The 20,782-nt window shown below is 40.2% G+C and overlaps 1 protein-coding gene across 5 annotated transcripts in view; it reads left to right on the forward strand.

The window, feature by feature from the left end:
• ddr1 (discoidin domain receptor tyrosine kinase 1) overlaps positions 1–20,782 on the forward strand; it is a 67,554-nt gene that overhangs the window by 25,909 nt on the left and 20,863 nt on the right. For 4 of the 5 annotated variants that reach the window (XM_077597826.1, XM_077597822.1, XM_077597824.1 and 1 more), the window contains exons 2-8: positions 1,777–1,940; positions 7,054–7,159; positions 9,573–9,648; positions 11,206–11,358; positions 13,206–13,353; positions 16,691–16,793; positions 19,160–19,346. In XM_077597826.1, the coding sequence (XP_077453952.1) occupies positions 1,835–1,940; positions 7,054–7,159; positions 9,573–9,648; positions 11,206–11,358; positions 13,206–13,353; positions 16,691–16,793; positions 19,160–19,346 (879 nt within the window). In that variant the 5' untranslated portion in view covers positions 1,777–1,834. The remainder of the gene's footprint in view (positions 1–1,776; positions 1,941–7,053; positions 7,160–9,572; positions 9,649–11,205; positions 11,359–13,205; positions 13,354–16,690; positions 16,794–19,159; positions 19,347–20,782) is intronic. The other variant, XM_077597823.1, reaches the window with a different exon arrangement.

The raw sequence follows: 20,782 nt of genomic DNA on the forward strand, positions 1-20,782 counted from the left end.
GTAAAATCTAAAAATATATTTAAAAAAAGCTAAAATAAACATTGTTTTAGATCTGTAAAAAAACTGAATGTTCAGCGCTTTTAATCCATTTATAAAAAAAAAAAATCTAAATATAATATCTGTAATGGTCCGGCCCACATGAAATCAAGTTGACGTTAACGCGGCCCACGAACCAACCCGAGTCCGACTCCCTTGGCAAAGATCTCCGACGGTTTCCAAGGGTGGTGCAATTAGCACAAAACTTATTCGGAGTTGGATCTTTACACCATTGTAACTTGAAAAAAAAATCCATCCTTTTCCAAATGGCTACTATCAAACTTGCTTTCACTTAATCGGACAAGCGAGAGTTGGTCACTCTATGACTAAGCAAATGCCACTTTACGGGATTAAAGAAAACCAAGATGGCAATCTGCGCTGAATGGAGCAGCTAACGTTTGAAATGCTGTGCCTTCTTCACCAAGCCAAAAGAAGCATAAAACATTCCAACAAGCCCGTTTAGTCTGACTGCTTTTTGTCAGACGGCATCAATACGGCTTCGGCAAACTGACATGACAGCTGACAGCTCGCATATTTTCTCTGCGAAAACGTGTGCGAGGAAGAAGTCCAGTTGTGTCGCCAGGGGAGGGGAAAGACGATGAGTGCAAGTCTGAAGTGGAAACGACAGCTGGGATTGCAAGGGAGGCCAGTCTTTCTTTCTTTCTTTCTTTCTTTCCTTTCTCCGAGGGTTCCACTTCATCTCCAACGGACCGGCCGACAGCTGACGCACAGCTGTAGTGAAGGAGGCGTCAATGGGGAACGTAGCCAAACAGACTTTGGCCACTCCTTCGTGATTTACTGCGGGATTCGGATTTTAGTTCCAAAAACATCTTCTAACCCAAGGGTGTCAGACTCGGGTTGGTTCGCGGGCCACTTTAACGTCAACTTGATTTCACGTGGGCTGGACCATTTTAGATCTAATATTTAGATTTTTTTTTAATAAATGGATTAAAATCCCTGAATATTCAGTTTTTTATAGATCTAAAACAATGTTTATTTTAGCTTTTTTTAAATATATTTTTAGATTTTACAAAATGATTTTTGTACTAAAAACACAGAAAAATGGATTAAAAAATGACAATTATTGATTTAAAAGGGGGAAAATCAGGAAATTTAATATTCATCTATACTCTTCATTTCAATTTGATCCTAAAACAGAAAGTCGGCACACATGATTTACTTTCTCAGTCCGCACAAAATGATGTGGCGGGCCAGATTTGGCCCCCGGGCCGCCACTTTGACACAGGTGCTCTAAGCTGTAGAACTCATTGTTACTCAGCATGCTACTGCCAATAGAGAGGAACAAGTTAGGACCTCAGATTGGCTTTTGGCACTTTAGCGTTGTTTGCTAATCTGTGCAAACAACACATTTTGGACCTCAGCAACGGCAGAGAAACTTACTTTCTAAGGAGAGAGTCATCAAAGGCATGTGAATGCAGCCAAATAGTCAAACACGTTTTTTTCATAAATAAAAAGCAAACCGTAAAACAGGGGTGTTAAATGCGCGGCCCACGGGTGGCAAGTGGCCTGCTAGGGCGGGTCCAATCTGGCCCGCGAGGTTGTTCTCCCCAAGGGGCAATTTGTAGCTCATTCATACTATAATTAAACGCTTTCATTTTCATTCAATGAGTTAATAAGGAAACTTACAATGCCTTAAAATAGCAACAGGAAGTCACCTGAAAATGGCCAAAAATCAGCTCTCCCTAATTCTTGATCGTTTCTCATCTTTTTTTTTTACAGGAATGCCTTTGGTAAGCATTGTGGCTGCGGACAGGTAACCAGGTGCGTTGCTGCAGTCATGGCGAGGCTGGCTCGATGGCTGACTCCGCCTTTCCCCGCCCTGGTTTTGATCTTCGTCGTCCAGGCGTCTTCTGTGAAAGAGCACGAGTGGCAGTTTGATGCAGGTAGGACGAATAATTCGTTCCAGGACTGAGCTCGTATGTCGATATTCTCGTAACTCCAACGAACACTACCCATTGAAATGAACTAAAGACAAATTAATTGGTTCCAACCCTCTGAAAAAAACACCAAAAACAGGATACAGGATATTGGATTGGAAAAAAAGTTTTATTTCTTCTAATTTGCCATCTATTAACAAAGTAACACATAACTAGTGATTTAATATTACTGAAATGTGTTTAATAGTACTAAAATTAGATGGATTTGGTGGAAAGGAGAGAAGGGGGGTGACTTTTTGCACGGCAACGTGCTCGTAACATAACATAAACAAATTGAAATGAACTTGGATTACGATGCAGACACTCAAAAATAAGTTTAATCTAACATTACACTAAACGTAATTCTAATTTTGTATTTAAGTTTGATACTAGGCGGGTTGGTTGTATTTGCCCCGCCTCCACCCTGACTTTCTCTATCGATGTTCTGTTTGCTTTTGTATTCCCTTCAAAATATTCCCAAAAAATGCAACGCTCTGCCCAGTGCTCGTAGATATCTGTTATACACGAAAGAGATGCAGCAAAAAAGACAGTGCGCTACAATGATAAACAGCCTCTCATGTCTTGGCCACCTGGCTTGGTTGTATCTCGAAATTTGTCTCGTATCTAGAGATAATTATTTGCTCGAAATTTTACTCGTATCTCAAAATGCTCGTATGTCGAGGTACCACTGTATTTTCTCTTCTGGTATCAGCGTGCATTCTTTCAAATTGGGATGAAATAGCTTGGATAAAGTGTGTGAAAGTTCATGACCCATGGGGTATTTTGATAAAGCATAGTACAGATATTTTTTAAACATTAAGGAAATGTGGTATAGTGTGTAGTGTAATTTTAAATATGCTGCATCGTTTGGAAGAAACGTTATATATATTTTTTATTCATTACTAGGAGAATTTGCTGTAAATGAAATGAAAACAACACTTTCCTTCCAACATTGACCTCGCATTGCGAGACCAGTGATTTCCAGGCGGTTCCCCGGTCGAGTGTAAAAGTCGATTGAAAGCGTTACCTCTCCGCTTCTCAAGACTGCTAATGCACAAGCGCATTATGAAGTGTCCGTCAAAATAACTTGGTAAAGGGAGGCGGCGTGGGGAGGATGGGCAACCAGGTGGAACCGGACGGAGCGCTCGCTTTAATATCTGACTGCGGCAGCAGACGCGACCTGCTGCATTAACAAAAGGCTTTTGTGTTCATGTTGGAAAAGACAACAGTGGTTTCACGGGCCGTTTGTTCCTTGTTTGAAAATTGTGCTCTAGGACACAGGTGTAAAACTCCCTTCATCATTTTGTGTGGACCATAAAAGGAAGTCACGTGCATCCCCTTGATAAGCTCGCAGACATAAAAGTGGGAGAAATTATACTAATACATAATAAATTGGGGATTCTTGTGGGTGAAAACAGCAATGAGATATTGCCACCGTTTCTGTATTAGAGTCGAACCTTGAGAAGCATTTTTGCCTTTTTTTGTCTCGGAATCTCTGCGCGACTTAACTCATTTTGCTATCCCACTTTTGGCATTAAAGTGAGCTGGGCTGAATACAGTGGTACCTCGACATACGAGCACCCCGACATATGAGCAATTCGAGATACGAGTAAAATTTCGAGCAAATAATTAGCTCTAGATACGAGAATTTTTTTGAGATACGAGAAAGCCAGGTGGCCAAGACATGAGAGGCTGTTTAGCATTTTAGCGCACTGTCTTTTTTGCCGCATCTCTTTCGTGTATAACAGATATCTACAAGCACTGGGCAGAGCGTTGCATTTTTTTCAGTGTTTTCTTCCGTCACTCAGCACAAATGGCGGAGCGATTGCTAGTACTAGGAGTATATATTACTTCTCGTTGGCTGCTCATAAGAACATCAGGGGCACTGGCTCTCTCCCCGCAACTCCCTCTTTGTAATGTCTCTGCGAGCAACTCCCTCTTTGTAATGTCTCTGCGAGCACTGAGTGGAGCGTTGCATTTTTTCAGTGTTTTTTTCCCCTCTTAGCCTGTTAGCTCCTGTTGGCGGAGCGATCTCTAATACTACAAGACTACTTCTCGTTGGCAAGTGGTCGTGCGTTATCCTATTGTGAGGACTTTTGTGTGCATCATTTTCGGAATATTTTGAAGGGAATACAACAGCAAACAGCCCATCGAAAGTGAAAGTGAGGGTGGAGGTGGGGCAAACGGAGCCAACCCGGCCGGAAGAATGGTATAAAAATGTAAAACTAAATTAGAAATAAGTTTAGTGTAAGGTTAGATTAAGCTTATTTTTGAGTGTGTCTGCATCATAATCCAAGTTCATTTAAATGTGTTTATGTTATACTACGATTCACCGGTGCAAAAAGTCACCCCTGCTCGAAACCCCGCCCCCCTCTATGTCCCTCTCTCTCTACCCTCCGCGAAATCCGTCAAATTTTAGTTCCATTAAACACATTTCAGTAATATTAAACCACTAGATGTGTTACTTTGTTAATAGATGGCGAATTAGAAGAAATAAAAAAATGTTTTTCCAATCCAATATCCTGTTTTGGGTGTTTTTTTCAGAGGGTTGGAAGGAATTAATTCATTTTTACTTCATTTCAATGGGAAATGTTCTTTGGAGTTACGAGAATCTCAACATACGAGCTCAGTCCCGGAACGAATTAAACTCGTATCTCGAGGTACCACTATGTCAAATTTGCAACTGTCGAGTGGCAGAATGATGATTTAATGAAGTGGGCCTCTGTTTTGATGGATGTGTATCAGGCGTTTCTGCGCCCGCGACATCCCCAGTCGTCTTTTTAACGATTGCTACTCGAGTGGGGGGGCCCCAAATTCCAATGGGGTGAGTCAATGACAGGCACCCGCCACCCCCTTCTTCTGTCACTACCCTTTTCTACTTTATCACCTCCGGCCGGCCCTACCCTCGGAGCAGGCGACCCGCTCGTCTGTGTAATCCCACGCTATCTGGATCGTTTGATAATGTCTGCCGCCGCTGGAACGGAGATGACGCAGACGCCCGAGAGCGTTCGCTTGTCTTCCGACCGCCGGCGCCCTGCTTTCTGTCGCTCCTTTTGTCCCCCAGTGCTGCAAATCCTCCCCCCGGCGGGGCTTACTGTAACAGGAGCCGTGACAGGTCGCACAAAAAGTGGAATGTGAAGGGTGTCTGTTGTCTTGGAAGGGTAGAGTCACCTTTGCAATCCAGTGAGAGTTCGAACATTTCATATCTTGACTAGCAAAACTAAGTTGGAGCTCATTGTGCATCAAAATCTGGTTTGTCCAACCCCCCCAAAACGGCCAAATGCAACAAAGTCCAAGGATTTGAGGGCATGATTAACTTTCTTTGGCTTTGAGCGTAAGCCAATCGCATTTTCACGTTCCAAAGCAAAACCAGAGCAATCTGGAATGAGTATTTACTGGGTCATTATTCATTTGATGTGTTTACCAATTAGAGCCAGACACGAGGAAGAAAGGAGGAAGGGAAATTTATTTGGTGTTTTGGTTGTAAATAGTTTTTGTTTCTTTTTATACATGGACAAATAACAAGCTCTTACTTTCGTAGATTTCACCAACTGGCAAAGGGTTCATTTTCAGACTAAAATGTTTTGCGATGATGCAAGATGAAGCGGAAATGATATGGATTTGCCCCGCAATTCTTAAGAAGTGATCCAAAATCAAAAGGAATTAACCCAAAAATGCTCCAGAATTCGCAGGAACTGACCTTGAATTGGTTGAGAATCAATAGGAAGTGATCGGAAATCAACCGCAGATAAACGGAAATTGACCCAGAATCGGTAAGGAAGAGTTTGGCCCTACTTGACGGCCCTCCCAGTTCAAATGGATTGGACCTTGTCAGTGGTGACCAGCGAGTTAAACAACAAACTGATCTGAAGTACTAAATTAGATTAGAAATTTATTTCATCCCGTATTCTGGAAATTTCCTTGGTTGCCGTAGCAAGACAGTAGCAAGCACAGACACAGAAGACATTGTAGAACTAGGTAAAAAACTTGGAGCCACACACAGGAAGTTCCCAAGGTGGGGACCTTCCACAGACTGAGACTGAGGTTAAATATGCAGAATCACTCTCTCAAACTGATCCACACTGTCCCTCAGTAGTCTGGAGGTGATCATCTTCCTTGCCTAGATCCTCCTTAACCAGGGGTGTCAGACTCGGGTTGGTTCGTGGGCCGCATTAACGTCAACTCGATTTCATGTGGGCCGGACCATTTTAGATATAATATTTAGATTTTTTTTTATAAATGGATTAAAAGTCCTGAATATTCCGATTTTTATAGATCTAAAACAATGTTTATTTGAGCTTTTTTTAAAATATATTTTTAGATTTTACAAAATGATTTTTGAACTAAAAACAGAAAAAATGGATTAAAAAGATTACAATTATTGATTTAAAAGGGGGAAAATCAGGAAATGTAATATACATCTATACTCTTCATTTTAATTTGATCCTAAAACAGAAAGTTGGCACTCGTGATTTACTTTCCCGGGCCACACAAAATGATGCAGCGGGCCAGATTTGGCCCCCGGGCCGCCACTTTGACACGTGTCCTAAACTGTCCAATCACCTGATCAGCAACAGCGGTGGAGGGCTTCAAAGCACACAAGCACACAACTCTAATTCAATCAATTGGTCACAGAGTGCAATTTTTAGACCATGTGGTTACTGAAGGAATATAATCAAATTCAACTTTTTAAAGTCAAAGGCACTTCAAGTTAATTATTTGAACATCGAGGCCAAGGCAGACGCCAACAAAATCTTTAGGTGTGGTTTAAATCTGCCCTTTTAAAACAATCAATGACAGGAATAACTAATGCAATGTGAGTCTGTTCGACCGAAATATGTTTTCAAGCTAAATACAAGTAGAATAGAGGAATAATAAGAATTTGGCATCGTCTTGTCATGCAATAGCTAAATCCGTAAGCAAGTTTTCCCGTGACCAGACGATTTTGGCTTAAGATACAAATGGAGTATTTTAATTTCTCCCATCAATGTCAAAAGGAATGGGGTTGATGTCTCTTTTTTTTTAATGTTTTTGTTTTGTTTTTAATGTCTCTAATCGCTTTTCCCGTCTCTATCTGCAGCAGCTCAATGTCGTTATGCCCTGGGGATGGAGGATGGCAGCATCTTAGACTCTGACATCACCGCCTCCAGCGCCTGGTCGGACTCCACTGAGGCCAAACACGCAAGGTCAGTGAATTGAACCTTTCAACCCTCTTTATTCACTGCTTTATTAACGTTACAAGCATGTAAAAAGTATCTAATAAGATACTTTTTGCACCGGTGAATCGTAATATAACAAACACATTTAAATGAACTTGGATTACGATGCAGACACACTCAAAAATAAGTTTAATCGAACCTTACACTAAACTTAATTCTAATTTTGTTTTACATTTGTATACCTTTGTTCTCCCGGCCGGGTTGGCTCTGTTTGCCCCGCCTCCAACCTAACTTTTAGAATCGATGGGCTGTTTGCTGTTGTATTCCCTTCAAAATATTCCAAAAATGATGCACACAAATGTCCTCACAATAGGATAACGCACGACCACTTGCCAACGAGAAGTAGTCTTGAATGAGCGATCGCAGGAGCTAACAGACTAAGGGGGGAAAAAAAAACACTGAAAAAATGCAACGCTCTGCCCAGTGCTCGCAGAGACATTACAAAGAGGGAGTTGCGGGGAGAGAGCCAGTGCCCCTGATGTTCTTATAAGCAGCCAACAAGAAGTAATACATACTACTCGTATTAGCGATCGCTCCGGCATTCGCACTGAGTGACGGAAAAAAACACTGAAAAAAATGCAACGCTCCGCCCAGTGCTCGTAGATATCTGTTATACACGGAAGAGATGCGGCAAAAAAGACAAAGATAAACAGCCTCTCATGTCTTGGCCACCTGGCTTTCTCGTATCTCGAAATTTTTGTCGTTTCTAGAGATGATTATTTGCTCAAAATTTTACTCGTTTCTCCAGCTGCTCGTATGTAGAAGTACTTTTTTTAACCCACAATTCATCTTTTCAGTGCAGTAAAAAGTTTCTCAGAACTCGTCATTTATAAAATTTAAAAAAAGACAGTTAAACATGCCTTTACAATTTCTTTACAAAGAATTGACACCAAAAATGACACCACTTAAAGACACGGACGGTGACGCGTCCTGGAGGTTGCAAAATATTTTCCTTGAGAGGCCGTGACGGAGAATAATAATTGAGAAGCACCGCTGCACGGTGACACTATCTTGACACCCCGGGAGTAATATAATGCATTGAAGCCTTTAGCTGTCAGGCAGTTGCCGCCCAGTCTTGCTCGTCTTTCCATCACGCTCTTCTAATGCGTGTGAAATCATCCGGCTGTTTCCTGCTGCATGATCTCACCCTCTGAAGGGAGCAGCATCGCTGTCTGCGTGACGCCATTGATTTAATGATTTGTTTTTCAGTGGTCTGAGCAACACGCCGGTCGCTGTTGAGAGCGTCCTTTTTCTCTCTCCGCGTGCTGTACATTTTTACATTTTCCCAGCTTGAGCGAGTTCGCAGACAGTTGTCTGTTTTTTGCGTGGGCGTCTTCACGCTGCGGAATCCATTATGCTCCTCGTTGTTTAGAACAAAGCTCCTCGGTTTAACCCACGTGTGTTAAAGTGGCGGGCCGGGGGCCAAATCTGGCCCGCCGCATCATTTTGTGTGGCCCGGGAAAGTCAATCATGAGTGGCGACTTTGTGTTTTAGGATCAAATTCAAATGGAGTATGGATGTATATTAAATTTCCTGATTTTCCCCCTTTTAAATCAATAATTGTAATTTTTTAATCAATTTTTTCTGTGTTTTTAGTTCAAAAATCATTTTGTAAAATCTAAAAATATATTTAAAAAGCTAAAATAAACATTGTTTTAGATCTAAATAAATGAATTTCCTGATTTTTTTTTTCCCTTTTAAATCAATAATTGTAATTTTTTGTAATCATTTTTTTCTGTGTTTTTAGTTCAAAAATCATTTTGTAAAATCTAAAAATATATTTTTAAAAGCTAAAATAAACAGTTTTAGATCTATAAAATATGAATTTCATGATTTTCCCCCTTTTAAATCAATAATTGTAATTTTTTAATCCATTTATCTGTGTTTTTAGTTCAAAAATCATTAAGTAAAATCTAAAAATATATAAGAAAAAGCTCAAATAAACATTGTTTTAGATCTATAAAAAATGAATTTCCTGATTTTCCCCCTTTTAAATCAATAATTGTCATTTCTTAATCCATTTTTTCTGTGTTTTTAGTTGTAAAATCCTTTTGTAAAATCTAAAAATATATTTTAAAAAAAGCTAAAATAAACATTGTTTTAGATCTATAAAAAACTGAATATTCAGGGCTTTTAATCCAGTTCTTTTAATCCATTTATTTAAAAAAATCTAAATATATCTAAAATGATCCGGCCCACATGAATCAATCAAGTTGACGTTAAAGCGGCCCGCGAAGCAACCCGAGTCTGACACCCCTAGTTTAACCCGTGCGCGTCTGCGGCCGTTGTCCCGGGAGAAACCGAGTTCAAGGCTTTTAATTCCATGTGTGCATTTGCTAGCTAAACCACCATCCTAAACCAGACTTGTGTTGGTCTTTAGGTTGAGCACTGGAGAAGGAGACGGAGCTTGGTGCCCCAAAGGGCCCGTCTTTCCCGGCGGATCGGAATACCTTCAGGTTAGCGCCACACCGTCGGCTCGCCTGATTTATAATCACGCTTGCTTCTCCGGCTTGTCTGCTCGAGTCACATTACCTTGGAAGATGATCAGTCAAACTTCTGTGCTCTATTGGCCATTGAGTCGTACAATGGGACAACAACTGGATGGAAAAATACATCCTAAAACCATTTTTTCACGCAGGTACAGTATTGCTTTACATGAGGAAGGAGCTAGCTGGAAATCTTAAAACGATCAGTCTTTGTCACGGGTCACTTTGTGTTAATGTTTGACCCCAGACGCTCATTATTACCTCGTTGGTTAAACTGTCTTTGCTAGATCAGCTGGAACAAAAACCTGGTCCCACAGCGGCCCTTGCGGACTAGCTCAGCGATGTTATTAACCTCCAAAATTTCTTTTTTTTTTCTTCTCTGTCTCAATAGCTAATTTTCTCTTTTTCAATTTTTTGCCTCCTTTTGAAATCAACAAATAAAAGATAGTCAATATTCCTTACTTTTGTTAAATGCATACCACCTGGAAGTTGTTCTTAAAAACATGAAAAGAAAATTAGGTTAGGTTAGAACTTTATTTCAAATTCCCTGGTTGCAGTAGCAAGACAGACAAGACACAGAAGACATTGTAGACCTAGGTAAAAAAAAATCTTAAAAAAAAAAAAATGCAGTTTATTATAGTTTGACCAGTGGTGTGCCGTCAGGGCCTTCAAGGCCTTCTCTGTTGGCCTAAGAATTATCTGAATCACAGACTGATGTTAATTATATTTCGTCCATGAATACTTATGAAATAATTCCAAATTGTCTGTTAGCTTCCTTTCATTGCGTTTCCCCCTGGTTGCACTGCTTCCAGATGTGTGTTTTCATATTAAAGCATTTAACCAATCACATTTCAGCCATTATTTGTTGCCAGGGTCAGAAATCTGCCTCAAGGCCTTCACAATCAGTTCTGCAGGCTCTGCTGCATTAAACAAGCGTCGATAAGACTGTTGCTTTAACCAATCAGAATTTGATTTGGTGACACCAAGGCCTTCTCGCAGGCGTAGGGATACGTCATCGCTTTCACCAACTATCATTGGCTAGTGATTACCCAGAGCTACCAAACTGTATTTGGAGCGAGCTGCACAAGCAAATATATTGTTGTGTTGATTTAAAGCCATTTTCAAGAGGGACTATGCCAGAAATACGACAGGACAGGCTGGACTTTCAGCATTAGCTTCAATGGCGATAGAAAAGAAGGAAGAAAGAAAGGAGGATGGATATTGTGTACAGTTAAAAAGGATTTTTGGTGAGAAAAAATAGCTATATTCCTAAATAATATTTCAATTGTATGAGGTTATTATTGATGATTTTTTTGAGGTTTTATGGCCATAAAATCATTTTTGAGGGTTGGATTGATTCCGATAGCTGAAGGCGCCACTAGAAAATGCACGGACCGCCACTGAGTTTGACTATAAGTACCACTACACTAAGTAACAAGGATGGGCAAACTCAAATAAGGAAAACACTAGTTGGCGCAAAAATGACAAATTGTGCATCTTTAAAAAATTGCTACCTTTTTCCGGCAGGTGGACCTGCACAAACTCCACTTCCTGGCCCTGGTGGGCACCCAAGGTCGCCACGCCGACGGGCACGGCCAGGAATTCGTCCGCAGTTATCGCCTCCGCTACTCCCGAGACGGCGTGAAATGGATCACCTGGAAAGACCGCTGGGGACATGAAGTGAGGACTTTTCATCTTTCTTATATGTCATCTTTTATTAGGAGCGGCGTCGTGACACGCTCCGACAAAAGCCAGGCACCTGAGCGGAAAGGAGCCATCGTCGGCGCCATCGTCGGCTCCCCGTACAATATTTTAGCGTGCGATTAAGTCCGGGGCTGAGCTTGCGTACTCTACGGTGGGAATTACACCTCCAGCGGCAGTGTTTTCAAAAGGACGCCATTATTTTGAAGCCGCCTCGGCAGACACTAGAGATTGACGAATTCTGCAACTGCAACATTTTGCCCGAGGGCTCGATGCTGAGTCTGTCGGCACGTTGACGCCATTTTATTTGAGCTTTTCTGCAATTAAAAACATTATGCGTCAGGAATAGTAACTCCCAGATTTGGGGGGCTGAAAGGTTAAGGCTGCGTCACTCACTATCCTTTTGTTCATAGCAGAGGTGAGTTAAGTCAAGTGCAGGTCACTAACTAGGAAGACTCAAATCTTCAAGTTATTGTGACAATAAACTTAATTTTATTTCATTTAATGCCTTTTAATTTCCACTCAACACAATCTCAAATAGAAATATACAGTGGTACCTCGACATACGAGCACTCCGACATATGAGCATTTCGAGATAAGAGTAACATTTTGAGCAAATAATTATCTCTAGATACGAGAAGAATTTCGAGATACGAGAAAGCCAGGTGGCCAAGACATGAGAGGCTGTTTATCGTTGTCTTTTTTGCCGCATCTCTTTCGTGTATAACAGATATCTGCGAGCACTGGGCGGAGCGTTGCATTTTTTTCAGTGTTTTATTTCCGTCACTCAGCACGAATGCCGGAGCGATCGCTAATACGAGTAGTATATATTACTTCTCGTTGGCTGCTCATAAGAACATCATCAGGGGCACTGGCTCGCAACTCCCTCTTTGTAATGTCTCTGCGAGCACTGGGCATTGCATTTTTTCAGTGCTTTTTCCCTGCTTAGCCTGTTAGCTCCCGTTGGCGGAGCGATCGCTAATTCAAGACTACTCATTGGCAAGTGATCGTGCGTTATCCTATTGTGATGACATTTCTGTGCCTCATTTTCGGAATATTTTGAAGGGAACACAAAAGCAAACAACCCATCGATAGTGAAAGTGAGGGTAGAGGCGGGGGAAACAGCCCACCCAGCCGGTAGAATTGTATAAAAATGTAAAACAAAATTCGAATTAATTTTAGTGTAAAGTTAGATTAAACTTATTTTTGAGTGTCTGCATTGTAATCAAAGTTCATTTAAATTTATTTATGTTCTATTACGATTCACCGGTGCAAAAAGTCTCCCCCGTTCAATGTTAATAGATGGCGATTAGAACAAATAAAAATGTTTTTCCAATCCAATATCCTGTTTTTGGTGTTTTTTCAGAGGGTTGGAACGGATTAATTTGTTTTTAGTTCATTTCAATGGGAAACGTTCATTCGAGTTTCGAGAATATCGACATACGAGCTCAGTCCCGGAACGAATTAAACTCTTATCTCGAGGTACCACTGTACTCCTAAAAAAGATTAAAACTAAAAGTATGAACATTTTATACATGCCCGATGTATGATGATCATCCAATTTGAATATTATATTAGTTTTTTTTGTACTTTTAGTCTTTCAAAACTCTATTAGTGTAAAAACTGAAATAAATAATATTGCACTCCGCTGTCTGTCACTTGAAGTTCAGTGCATTTACAAACAGATCTGCCACATCCAAAATGGTGGATGCACTGATCTACAAAACCAACGAGTCAATCCAAAAACTCAATATAACTAGCAATTTCATCATTCTAAATTTCTGGCTTGTTTATGAGGGATTTCATTTGTTATTTTCTCTTCCAAGGTGGTGTCTGGGAACGATAACACCTACGATATTGTTCTGAAGGATCTGGGCCCCCCAATCGTGGCCCGCATGGTTCGCTTCTACCCTCTAGCCGACAGGGTTATGAGCGTCTGCCTTCGAGTTGAACTCTACGGATGTGTATGGAAAGGTAAGTGACTATACAAATATTAGCTTTCATACGGAAAATGCTCAATGGTTATGTTTCAACGTCATCAACAATGATAGATCTTCGTTACATGGTAAAAATAGACTGGGACACCGTACAGTAATCCCTTGAATATCGCGGCTTCAACTTTCGCGACTTAACTGCATCGCAGATTTTTTTCTGGGGGAATTTTTTTTACTTACATTTTTTTTGCAAGTTCATAAAAATGTGAAAATCCACGCTGAAACTCGCAAGCAGAAGCCACTCCCCTGTCCTTTGCTTGCTACTAGAACTCAGCACTGAAGTAAAAAAAATGGAAAAAAAAATTTACTTAAATTTTTTTTAAATTTTTTTAAAGTTCATAAAAATGTAAAAATCCGCCCTGAAACTTGCAATCAGAGGCCACTCCCCTGTCCTCCGCTTGCTACTAGTACTCAGCACTGAAGTATAAATATATATATATATGTGTATATGTGTATATTCATGTATATGTATATGTGTATTTATATATTAAATAGCGGTGACCTTACTTTGCGGTTTTTCGTTTATCGCGGCCATGTCTGGTCTACATTAAGGGATTACTGTCTGTATAAAACTCTAAATATATAAAGATACGACTGTGAAGATAACTTTTTTAACTGTTGTTTTACAGCAAATTGTGTTTTAATCCGCATTGTAACCGTTAGCAGTTGAACGTGCTGACTACTGAGCTAACAGGACAGTCTAGTTCAAGGGTGTCAGACTCTGGTTGGTTCGCGGGCCGCGTTAACGTCAACTTGGTTTCACGTGGGCCAGACCATTTTAGATATAATATTTAGATATTTTTTTATAAATGGATTAAAAGCCTTGAATATTCAGTTTTTTATAGATCTAAAACAACGTTTATTTTAGCTTTTTTTTTTTTATATATATTTTTAGATTTTACAAAATGGTTTTTGAACTAAAAACACAGAAAAAATGGATTAAAAAAGTTCAATTATTGATTTAAAAGGGGGAAAATCAGGAAATTTAATATACATCTATAATCTTCATTTTAATGTGATCCTAAAACAGAAAGTCGGCACTCATCATTTACTTTCCCCGGCCACACAAAATGATGCAGTGGGCCAGATTTGGCCCCTGGGCCGCCACTTTGACACCTGTGGTCTAGTTTCATCTGCTGGTACGCACTTTAAAGTTCACAGTGATATAGGCTAACCTAACTTTGCAGACGCACGGCAATTCCTCACAAACTGCAGTCTAGATTAGATCTGTAACAGCAGCGGACCCTGAAGCCATTTAAAACGAAGTAGACTCAAAAGTAACAGAAGAAATCGAGGCCTGAAATTTCAAGCCTTTTGAGTTGGTTGGAATAATAACTTATATAAGCAAAACTCCAGTTTCCTCAGTTCAACATTTTTACACTTCCATGAACTGGGGATCTACAGCTACATCACACACAGAAAAGAAAAAGCAATGTATCGATCAGACATTGTTTACAGTGCTTTTGCACAAGCCGAACAAAAAGTGGCCTCAAACATTGTGTCAACGGCCTCGCACAAACCCACGTCCTTTCCCAGAGTGAAAAGAAAAATTCAATATCAATAACAATGATTCTCAGTCGGCGCTTTCGTCGTCCGTCCCATGCGTCGCTTTGAGAGATTGCATCAAATTTACAAGCGAGATGGCGCTTCCCAGCTGGAGTGCGCGCCTTGTGATGAATAGCGTTGCTTTCCGCGATTCCCCCAAGCACTCAATGTATTTATGAGCGAGCGCTCACCTCCTCCGCAGTGGCATCCCACCTCCACTCGTTCATCACCCCGCCGCCTTTAGATCAGAGCTGTCCCGCGCTTCTCTTTTGGGAGCGTCTCGTTAAAGCGAGTCGAGGCGCTACACGCTCGCTTCTGATTGTCTGGAAGTAGCGATTAAGGATATTAGCGTTTTAACAATTCGGCTTTTACGCCAAACTACCAAGTTTGACTGTGTTTCACTTCTGCATGTCTGGAAATGGAGATTAGGCTTCAACTAGCTGCTTTTAATTAGCATTATCCTCTACGGTTTGAGTGGGTTTGATATGATAGGCAGTGGCAGATGACTTCACTGCTCTGAAGTTTCTAATCCATGTCAGAAACCTTCCCAAAAGGTGGATAAATGCCAAATTAAACCATACGGATTATGACTGGATGTCACTTCAATTCATAAGCGAGTGACAGTTTGTTAGCCAATAATTTTGGCAACATATTGTACCTTTACAAGGCCAAATACAGAAATTGTTCAACATGATACAAATTGATTTTCAATGTGTCAAAAGAGCCCCAAAAAAGACATGCCGTATTTTCATGACTATATGGCGCATCGCATTTAAAGGCGCAGTGTCAGTAACGAGTGCTATTTCTGTATTTGACACACACACAAGACGCACCGCATTTAAAGGTGCAGCCAGGCATGGCAAAACATACACCAGCTTAAACAAATGGACACATGCTAAAAACACGTTTTTAAAAAGGCAACGGAAGCAAAACTGAGTTCGGTTGTACTTTATTTAACCATTTTACAATGTACTCACGTCATCATCACCCAAAAATCCATCAAAGTCCTCATTTTCTGTGTCCAAATTGAACAATTGTCCAAATGAGTCATCGAAAACGCTGAGTTTTCTACGTTCGTTCAGGCGGCCACAATCCATTCGCAAATAGTAGCTAGCTAGTAGCTAGCGTAACTAGCCCAGCGCTGCCTGCCACCCTTCAAAGAGGTGTTGTTGATGTCGATGTCCACGCCAACATCTAGCGGCAGGAGTTCTTTTGTAAATCCAGACGGAATGACGTGAGCACCAAATTAGTGTGCTCGCCGCCATACTGGGTGTATTGACAAAAGAACTACATATCCCAGCAGTCACTGTGCAGTACTTTTTATACGGGGAAAATAGTAGAGTCGGGGGCTGCTTGCCGTAGTTGTAAGAGCTGTAGAGAATGGTGAACCCTATCCACTGATTTATTTTATTTTATCGTGATAACAATTTTAATATTGGTCCATATATAAAGCGCACTGGATTATAAGGCACCCTGTCTATTTTGGAGAAAATTTAAGACTTTTAAATGTGCCTTATAGTCGTGAAAATACAGTATATTATGTCAGGAATCATTTATCACGTTTTCCAGTGTCGTTTGCCTGATTAGCTCATCTGTTAAGCGTGCGTGGACTCGCGTAATGTAGCCGAAATTTTGTTTGACACGTTTTAAACCAGACCTAGCAGTTCCACGCTGATTGCATGCACCCCAACGTCTGGCGCGTCGAGTCGTACGTGACAAATGTTCCCGCATTTTTCTACAACGCTGACCACTTCTCTCCTGCTTTCTTTCAGATGGCTTATCGGCCTATGTGGCTCCGGTGGGTCACGTCATGAATCTGTCAGGCCTGCCCGTCTACCTCAACGACTCCACCTACGACGGCACCACCGAGCAAGGGCAAGTACCGCGTGGCGTCTTGGACTCCAAGATGGACGGCCGGGATCCTGGCCAACCAGGCAAAGGGCGACCGGCGGTGTTATTGTTGTTGCTCAGGGGCTCGGAGGCGCGTTTCCTGGCCGTAATGTTTTGGCAAGCCGCGAGGCGGGCCGAAACCAGGATGCGTGGCAGGGTCACGCTCGCTCAGCCTGCGCGGTTAATGGGCCCACAATGTTTTGATTATGAGTAAGCTAACACCTATTGATGCGATCCAGACGTATTCTCGCGCAGATGGCCGACCGAGTCTGTGCGACCTGGCTGTATTTGTGTGGAAATGGATACTGAACACTCGATTGATATGGCCTTCAAATATCATTAAAAAAATAGATTTTCCGATTCAATGCGCTAGATACCTTACCGTATTTTTGTGCATATACGCCGTTTTTGTCGCAAAAAAATAAAAGATGACTGAATCGAGGGTACGGCTTATATGCGCACAAATTCAAATTAGACTTGACATGCACGAAACGCCATTGGATTGGATTGGATAACTTTATTCATCCCGTATTCGGGAAATTTTGTTGTCACAGTAGCAAGAGGGTGAGGCAAGACAATGAAGCCAATACGGTCATTTATTTTAGATTAGAGAAAAGATATACAGTGGTACCTCGACATACGATCTTAATCCGTTACGGGACTGAGATCGTATGTCGAACTTATTGTAACTCGAGCAAACGTTTCCCATTGAAATGAATTAAAAACAGATTAATTCGTTCCAACCCTCTGAAAAAACACCCAAAACAGGATATTGGATTGGAATTTTTTTTAATTTCTTCCAATTTGTCATCTATTAACAAAATAACACATAACTAGTGGTTTAATAGTAATAAAATGTGTTTAATAGAAGTAAAATTAGACGCATTTCGCAGAGGGTATTGACAGCGACATACACCGCTCACATGACTTCCTTTTGAATTTGTCTATGTGTAGGCAACACACCCTTTAGGAATGTGCAAATCTAGCAGATGATCCTTTCGATTCATACAGTATCTCAGAAATACCATGTGCGATGATTTTTTTCTTTAGATTTTCCCTTCAAACTAACATTTGTACTCCCTATTAAAACCATCAACATGGAGGTGAAATTGGGAATCGGGTGTCTTCTACGAAATAAATTGTAAAATTCAACGATTTTAAGGGTGCGGCGTATCCGCGGGGCGGCTAATATGCGAGAAAATACAATATATTGTATTGCAATACTAGTCCTGAAGTTACTTGGACCACAAGAAGAAATGCAGTAAGGCTCAGGGAACACGTTGTCTTCAAGAGAGGGAGAACAGCGGAAATGAATGTTAGTAAAGCTTGTAATTTATTGCACCCTATTGTGAGCCGTTTTTCATATTTATTTCCATATTTTTTATTGTAACGATCACGGCAGCCCTTCTTGTAAATCGAGGTTTCACTTTATGCCACGTGTTTTTTTTATCTTTACAGATCATTTGAAAAGTGCTTCGTCGTGCAAAATATTACATTTTTCATAACATACTGTGAATTAATCATTAACTCGATGGCAATAATATTAATGGAAATAAACCAAACAGACCTGGGTTAACACTAACTTTGTGTATATATATATATATATATATATGTATATGTATATGTATATGTATATGTATATGTATATGTATATGTATATGTATATGTATATGTATACATATGTATGTGTGTGTATGTATGTATATATGTGTGTGTGTATGTATGTATGTGTGTGTGTGTATGTATACATATATATATTTGTATGTGTGTGTGTGTATGTACGTGTGTATATATGTATGAATGTATGTATGTATGTATATATATATATATATATATATATTATTTATATATATATATATATATATATATACACACATATACATATGTGTATATATATACACATACATATATATGTGTATATATATACACATACATATATATGTGTATATATATTTCCTGCAACACACTTATTTATTTATTTACTTATTTATTACCTATTTATGTCTAAAATGTCTATTCCTGTGTCTGTATTCTCACCCTCTTGCTACTGTGACAATACTATTAATGGAAATAAACCAAACAGACCTGGGTTAACACTAACTTTGGCACATTACCACACTGACCGAACCCCGATAACAACCTACCTTCTGTTCTATTGGCTTTTAAGTTATTTCATAAATTGCCTTTGATGATGTCCAATTCATTTTGACCGGGAAGGATCAATCGATGCCGAAGCATTCCTAGTTCTAATGGATTTGACATCTATCAACAGTAGGGAATGAGTTTTAAGAGAGAAAAAATGTCAAAGCTGAGCCAAATTAAGCCCCTCCACATGACGTGTGCGCCTGCAGGATGCAGTTCAGCGGCCTGGGTCAACTGTGCGATGGCGTCCTTGGAGGAGACGACTTCATGGAGAGCCAAGAACTGCGGGTGTGGCCAGGTTACGACTACTTGGGCTGGAATAAAGACGTTCTCGGCAAACCCAGCGTGGAAATCGAGTTCCACTTTGAGAAGCCTCGTGTCCTTCATTTCATGCAGGTAGGCCTATTTTAAGAAATGGACAATAATATTCAATGTCTTTCTGATGGGGTACAGTCTTCCCTCTATTATCGCGACTTTGCTTATGGCAAATTAACCTCTTTGCCATTTTTTTCTGCTAATAATTATTTTAAAAATCTATAGAGATTTTTTTTAAAGTTCATAAAAATGTGAAAATCCACACTGAAATTCTGGCTCTTTAACAAAAGAAATGTCTGAATGTTAAGACCAACCGTATGTATACATATGTATATATGTGTGTATATGTAAATGTATCAGTGGCAGTCCGTGAATTTTCTAGCGACGCCTTCAGCTTTCAGAATCAATCCAACCCTATTTTATGGCTATAAAACCTCTACTGCAGCTACAGCTTGCGACACATAAAAAATCATCAATAATAACCTCATACTATTGAAATATTATTTAGGAATATAGCCATATTTTACTCACCAAAAATCATTTTTAACTGTACACAATATCCATCCTCCTTTCTTCCTTCTTTTCTATCGCCATCGAAGCTAATGCTGAAAGTCGAGCCTGTCCTCTCGTATTTCTGGCATACGTTTTTATTCGATTTAGTGCTGAAAATGTTCGTTCCCGGTTGTGACAGGCTTGCTTTGGAGGTGTCCGACCTTTCTTAATGATGTCCAGCTTTTCTTGAAAAGTTCGTCTTGAAAATGGCTTTGACAGTAAATCTGCAAACAAATCAATTTCTTCTCCTCCTCCTGCCATTGTGGGTTGACAAAACCGCTATTAAATCAACACAACAATATATTTGCTTGTGCAGCTCGCTCCAGATACAGTTTGGTAGCTCTGGCTAGTCCACTCTATCAGTAGCCAATCATAGTTGGTGAAAGCCATGACGTATGCCTACGCCTGCGAGAAGGCCTTGGTGTCACCAAATCGAATTCTGATTGGTTAAAGCATGTCTTATCGACGCTTGTTTAATGCAACAGAGCCTGCAGAACTGATTGTGAAGGCTTTGAGGCAGATTTCTGACCCTGGCAACAAAAAATGGCTGAAATGTGATTGGTTAAATGCTTCAATATGAAAACACATCTGGAAGCAGTGCAACCAGGGGAAAAGCAATGAAAGGAAGCTAACAGACAATTTGGAATTATTTAATAAGTATTCATGGACAAAATATAATTAACATCAGTCTGTGATTCAGATATTTCTTAGGCCTGCAGAGAAGGCCCTGACGGCACACCACTGATATGAATATGCAACGCACTTATTTTTTACCTATTTATTTATGTCTAAAATGCCTTTTCCTGTGTCTGTATTCTCACCCTCTTGCTACTGTGACAGTGAAATTTCCCGAATACGGGATGAATAAAGTAATCTAATCTAAGCGGCAGCCACTAGAAATCAGCAATGAAGAAGAAGAAAAAAGAAAAGGTAGTTATAATACTTGGCGTTTTTTCAATTATCGC

This window comes from Stigmatopora argus, chromosome 4, assembly GCF_051989625.1.
Source record: "Stigmatopora argus isolate UIUO_Sarg chromosome 4, RoL_Sarg_1.0, whole genome shotgun sequence".
Taxonomy (NCBI): Eukaryota; Metazoa; Chordata; class Actinopteri; order Syngnathiformes; family Syngnathidae; genus Stigmatopora; species Stigmatopora argus.